At 35.7% G+C, this 6,726-nt stretch overlaps 1 protein-coding gene across 3 annotated transcripts in view; it reads left to right on the top strand.

Moving 5' to 3' along the window:
• The window catches only part of LOC117168399 (mothers against decapentaplegic homolog 4), a 24,812-nt gene that overhangs the window by 12,454 nt on the left and 5,632 nt on the right, over positions 1–6,726 (top strand). For 2 of the 3 annotated variants that reach the window (XM_033354030.1, XM_033354032.1), the window contains 6 exons: positions 535–672; positions 835–1,026; positions 1,591–1,770; positions 1,987–2,232; positions 2,313–2,594; positions 3,308–3,438. In XM_033354030.1, coding sequence (XP_033209921.1) covers positions 535–672; positions 835–1,026; positions 1,591–1,770; positions 1,987–2,232; positions 2,313–2,594; positions 3,308–3,438 — 1,169 coding nt within the window. The remainder of the gene's footprint in view (positions 1–534; positions 673–834; positions 1,027–1,590; positions 1,771–1,986; positions 2,233–2,312; positions 2,595–3,307; positions 3,439–6,726) is intronic. The other variant, XM_033354033.1, reaches the window with a different exon arrangement.

The following is a 6,726-nucleotide window of genomic DNA, read 5'->3' as shown; positions in this document are numbered from 1 at the left end:
CATGCAATATCTTATATTCCTTTGGCTTTTTATATCTTTCCTAGTCAGAGACCCATGCACTTATTCTCAACATCCTTTACTTGCCCTATTTCTAGGTGCCAAACGTAATTAAACTTACTTTGTTAAATGGCCTTCACCTATTTTCTTCACATTAACTAGCCATATAAACACACACATACACACACACACACACACATATATATATTCAAATTGTGACATCCGAATGTTTTCTGTAACACTTACAGGGATTTGGTAATATTTAGGTGCATGATTCGTATATTTTACAAACGTAAAATTTACTAACATAAGAGTAGCTCTAATTTTAATATTGGATGTATAGAAATTTGGAGTTTTGTTTAATAATGTTTCATCTGAATAATTTTAATTAAATCGGGTATTTCCTTCAAAATCAGTTTCAGTTTCTAATATTTCAATATTATTAAGATTTTACATGACTATTTTGAGAATATAATAGGAATATGAGCCATACTTTCTCCTTATTTTTGGTTTCCGCTTTTTTTATTTTTCGCACAGCCAATGGCGAGGGAATGTTTAGTGGAGGCGGGGGAGTTAACGGTGGTAATCCACACACCAAATTGGAAGAGAGTAGTTGCCCTCGGCAGACTTGGATTCCCACGCCTCATCATTCCTCGACGCGAAATATACACCATTGTACGTACACGGGTTATTATTTACTTTTTCTCTTCAGTTTTTCTTTCTTGTTTGGCCTAACTTTTATCATTTGAAGAAAACCGATTTTGAGATTATTAAAAAAATATTTTTTAGTTTGCCTTTTGTAAACAGAAATTCAGTAACATTTGTTTTACTATACAGCTGTAGTACACCCGATGGGTCACGCTGTTGGTAATCAACAGCAACCCTTAAATACAACAAGTGGTAACGCGAGTGGGCAGATTTTGAACTCTACCCAGAGTCAATCGACCGAACCCTTTTATGGAACATCTACACCACCTCAGGACCTTAATCAGCCTCCGGCAGCAGTCGATCCATTGGCTGCGACCTTAAGTACGTTCCCGAAGTATATTTAATTTGTTTTTATAAGCTAGACTAAATTGAAAGCAAGTTTCATTTGATTTTGTACGAACTAAATAGTATGTTGCATTACAAGGGATAAAACACAGCGATTGCAACGAGTGTGAAGTTTGCTGCCTGAGCGAAGCGAGGGCTACATTCATACGAGTTGCGATAGTTGCGTTACATTCCTAGTAATACATATTATTTTTTATAGAAAATCTATTGAAAATGCAAGTTTGGGTACCTGTAGACCCTACCTTTCTACCTACCTACCTGTGTACCCGAGAGTTGAAACAAAATATGTCAACCCCAGAAATGCAAACACCATATTTCAGCCCGCTGTACACGTGCCGCAACTGGAAGTAAACTGTTTCAACCCTAGGGATGCAAACACCGTGTTTCAACCCGCTCTACAGGTATCGAAACTCGAAGTTTCAATAGAGGTGCTATGAAAAAGAAAGTTTCGTAATGGTTCCCAGATATCATTGTTCATTAGATAATGTTTACGAGACTACATTCAGGAAAATATCGGAGTTTTGTTTAATGCCATCACAGGTGGCAGTCAGAGCTCACCAGTGTCGCCGGTACATTTACACCATCAAAATGGTTTTTCTGTAGCCACTGTTGCAAATCCATATAATACTGGTGCACCACAATGGACTGGTGCCAACACCCTGACTTATACGCAGAGTATGCAGCCTCCTGACCACCGGCATCTTCATACCACGTCGTACTGTAAGTAAAAAAGACATTTCATTTTCTTCTAGTTACTGCAAGCATTCTTGTAAAAGTAGCTGGATTCCTTATTGGAAAAACGTTCTACGCCATAATAGTCTATATTTATAATGTTCTTTTATTTTATTTTAATTCGTTCCACTTGTATCTATAGTATACATTTTCTCATAAGATTGGCCAGTACTTTTGCTAACAAATAAAAAGATAACATTTCAGGGGGTGGACATGGAAGCGAAGTAGGAGGAAATTTACTCTCGAGTCAACCAGCTCCAGAATACTGGTGCTCTGTTGGATACTTTGAATTGGACACTCAAGTGGGTGAAACGTTTAAAGTAAGTAGTAGTTGTCCTACCGTAACAGTCGATGGTTATGTGGATCCCAGTGGGGGTAACAGATTTTGTCTTGGAGCTCTGAGTAACGTGCACCGCACAGAGCAAAGCGAAAAAGCCCGTCTGCATATAGGTAATAACTTTAGCCATTTAATCAGCTTCTTTAAAGAAATAAAGATTTAGTTTTTAGCATTTTGCATAATGGTTGTACAGGAAAAGGCGTAGTTCTCGACTTGCGAGGCGAAGGCGACGTTTGGCTCAAGTGTCAAAGCGAACACAGCGTCTTTGTCCAATCTTATTACCTGGATAGAGAAGCTGGTCGTGCGCCCGGTGATGCGGTTCACAAAATTTATCCTACAGCGTATATTAAAGTCTTCGACCTACGACAATGCCACAAACAAATGAGAGGACAAGCTGCCACTGCTCAAGCAGCAGCAGCGGCTCAAGCAGCAGCTGTAGCTGGTCATCTCACTCATGGAGCACCTATAACTAAAAGTATGTACACGTCTGATCATCGAGTAACGTTATTTTAATAGTATAACAGTACTAATTTTCAAGTTTTAATGTATTTGTCCTTCTGAAAGCTGAGAGAATGGATATCAAAGTTGATATATTATGCACGTAAAGACGGTACCGAAGAGTGAATATATTTTCACGTAACGAAGAAGCAGTTCTTGGGGGTTTTTTTTTTTTTAAGCACTGAGACTATAGACAAATACGAATTAAAAGTGTTCATCCGACTTATTGTCAGAAGAAAGATATCCACTAGATGTGAATAATGGTGGAAATAGAGTTGATCCTTTTTTTTTTTGAGTTTTTTTTATCCAATACGTTGGCAGCCGTCTTACCTAATTAAAAGAAAAAATATTCAAACCGCTATTTCTTGTGAAAGATAATTTTCATTCAGTTTCTAAGGAAAAACTCAATTATCATGACATTCGAAAAGGACTCGATTGAACAGCCCCTAGTGGCATTTTGGGCTGCAAAAAATCTTATGAAAAATTGAGGGATATACGTGTTTCTAAAGATAAATATATCTCTATGCCTATTACCTAAGGAGATGTTTAATCAATACATCCACACAATACCATAATAATAGATATGTCTTCTTAATTACTGCGTAATAAAATGAGTTTTTAGTTACATTTTTTATTACTAAACTTGAGGTACTTGTTTTAAAACTTGAAAATTGTCGCTTTTTGTTATAGGTCTTAGTGCAGCTGCTGGAATTGGAGTTGACGATCTCCGACGACTTTGCATCTTGCGATTAAGCTTTGTAAAGGGATGGGGTCCAGATTATCCTAGACAGAGTATAAAGGAAACACCATGCTGGATTGAAGTGAGTTGCACTAATATTTCGCGCGCAAATATTTATAGTCATCTAAAGATTATTACTGTTAATAACTGTTCATCTAATCTCCCTAACTGTTGTAAATAAAAACATAGACATAAATTATTTCGCACTTTCACTGCATTGTACTGATTACACTTACCTTACACGAAGTGTAGCTTCTGAACTAGTCCCGAATCTCCTTTTTCGAAATCTAACATAAAAAAAACGAATTTCTGCATCGGCTTTGTGAAAGGCGTATATTTGTCTGATTTCTGTTTACACCCCTTACATGAGTTCATGTAGCGAAATCAATAGTAATTGGTTCTTCGCAATTTTGGTGTAGGAATTTTATTTATTTTTTTATGGTTAGATGGATAAAAAGTAGATTCGGAATTGTTGCAAAATCTACACACGAAGTACTGCAAGGAGATCACACGCCTATGGCGGGGATGGTTGAAAAAGTCAACAAACGCAGTCGCCTGTCCTCGGATTTTCATTTATTCCCAGAGGAGAGCGCCACATGTAGAACGTTGAGGAATTGCGTTTCCTATAGTAGCAAACTATAGTCTCTCCATTGAGAAAATCCGTGGATAGGCAATCGCAAACTGGTGCGCACGGTCTCCTTGTAATACTTCGTGGATATACTCTAAATGTAAGATAGATGTAAACAGTGGAATATTCTATTAGAATATTATGTTTTGAAAGAGAGAGAGAAAAAAACAATGTACAATGTTGTAACAAATATGCCATTTTGTGTAAATGTACGTTACACTATTAGAAGCAAGCATATGTTTGATGCATCATCTTTTCGCGAGAGGATGATCACTGAGGTTTCATGTGACTCCCGACTAACGGAAGTCCCTGTGGCGGTTAGTAGGAATCTGTCTTCTACTGCGCAGTCGCTTGGTTAGTGTCAGTTAGTCTCAGTTACAAGAAATCTCTCCAGCTCGCCGCGCGCGCCGCTATCAGTGACTTGCCGCGAGACTAACGAGGGAGTCTTATGGGAAATCACAAGAAATCTGGTAAGTCAGAGTGCGTTCTCTATGAAGTCTCCGTTATTCTGTTGTAAAACATTGTTAATCTGACTTCCTGATTTCTGAGTGACCAGCCCTGCTTCTTCCCCTTTACCCTTGCTTCCCTTGCCTTATTAAATTTTCATCATAGTGAGAAGATATTCTTTTTTGTTAAAACTGACTATCGCGGATTTCTATGAATCTCCACGTTTCGAGACCCCCTGATTCCGAAAAACCCCGATTTTACTATGTTATCTGTCGTCGTCGTTGTTGTCGTCTGTATATCGGATAATTTTTGAAAGACAAGGCTGATATGATTGTGTTTTGGCACAAGTACAGTCGAACCTCGGACACTGTCACCCATCGGGATCGGGCGTATCGGACACTGTAAGCTCACGTGGTCTTACCCCTCAGCTAATCAGCGTCGAGTTACAGGACCGTATCGTTACGATGTTTTGCAGGTTCCCCTGATAGTATACTAATGTTATGGAATTTTTTTTAAATTTTACAATGATTAAAACAGATTTTTACAATTTCATCTTTACTCGCATTTGCTTAGGTGGAATTGATATTTATTGTAAATAATAACTTTAGAATTGAATATTGTACACATCCACTAGCCAGAGAAACAAAATATGCCAGCATAGTTCGACTTAACAATGTTTTCTTAGGTTATTTATGACATGAATAAACATTGTTCCTCTCATTGATTTCTTTTTAAAATAAATATTGTACTATGAACTAAAGCTAATTGCATGCTATTCTTAAGAAATCCTTATCGCTATAATAATGTTTTTATTTAAAATTCTTCGGGCGAAAAGTTCTAATAAATGTGGATTGTTTTAATTGCTACTATAAAAAACGAGTTCGACAAGATGTTTTCACTTACCTCAATAATGTTAAGAACAAAGATTTAGTGTAATAACTTCTTGAATATATATCCCATTATTATTGCACAAAACCAATAAAAAAACCTCCAACGTCAACGTAATTTAACCTACAACCTGCATTATCTCGACTGCTTGCGCATCAACTAGTGTAAGCGACTTCAGACATTTAAAAGCCCGGTAAGGTTAAAATATGAAGTTTCAATTAGGAAAAATTTAAATTACACTTTTCACTTAACTTATTGTGCAAAACTAAGTACATATGTACTACATATCTCAGAGAAGGGGCTTCGAGGATGCGACGGCACTGGGCTAATCATCTGATTCTTGCAGTGTCCGCGAAACAGCTGATGACAGTATGCGGGGTGTGAGAGTGTCCAACGCTACAGTGTCCGAGATTCGACTGTATTTAGGCACTTAAAAGAAAGATTGAGTTGGTTAACCAGTTATTTTGGAAAAAAGTTCAAAATTTATGGCATTTTCAAAATTTTGGAGACAATTTTTTTTTTTAGAAATTAAAAAATTCTATGTATGGCTCGGAAATTATTACTCGGAAATTCGAACCATTTATCCTGATAAATTTTTTGATAAAAAGAAAATAATCAGAGTTATAGCATTTTCTAAATTAAAAAACAATTAAAATGGACATTTTAAGCCAAACAACGCACTATATGAAAAAAGGCAATAAAACTAAAACGTTGATTTTTAAAAGCCCTGCAAGATTATCATAACAACTTTTTGGATTTTTTCGAAAAGTCGAAAATTTAAATTTTGATCGCATCAAAAATATAACAAAATTTGTTATCAATCACTTTTTATAGGACACGCAGTTTTTGTTTTGTTATTAAAAAACAACATTCAAAATAAAAAAATAAAATAAAAAATTTTGGACAAATGAAAAGCTATGAAAAAAAATTAATAGACAAAACTTGTTCACCCAAAAAGGATATACAAATTTGACATTGAAAATAACATATTAAATTAATTGAAAACGACACAAGTTGCAATTAAATTTTTAATAACAATTTTTTTGAGTAGGGTGCGCACTTGTTTTTAATTATGAAAACAGGAAAATGAAAATACTTTTGTTTCAATAACAATACATATTATGAATTGTAATAATATAAATTTATTCAAATGATACATTTTTCAGGGTAGCCGAGAATAAAATTTGATGCAAAATAAGAAACAAATATTAGAGTTGTCAATAAATATAAAACTTGTACTTTATTTTGTAATATCTGAGTAAGCAGTACCAGCCCGAGGCGCATACATAAATATAATATAAATTTGATATACAGTCTGTTAAGTTAAAGCGTGGGTGGCTTTACTCGCAGTCGGTAAGGTGTATCGACATGATTTTGGTGTCAAAATATTAAGAAGAGCTCCCTCTT

The sequence above is a fragment of the Belonocnema kinseyi genome, chromosome 2 (assembly GCF_010883055.1).
Source record: "Belonocnema kinseyi isolate 2016_QV_RU_SX_M_011 chromosome 2, B_treatae_v1, whole genome shotgun sequence".
In the NCBI taxonomy this organism is placed as follows: Eukaryota; Metazoa; Arthropoda; class Insecta; order Hymenoptera; family Cynipidae; genus Belonocnema; species Belonocnema kinseyi.
The sequence above is the reverse complement of the archived record's forward strand: the minus strand, read 5'-3'. Positions and strand labels throughout refer to the sequence as shown.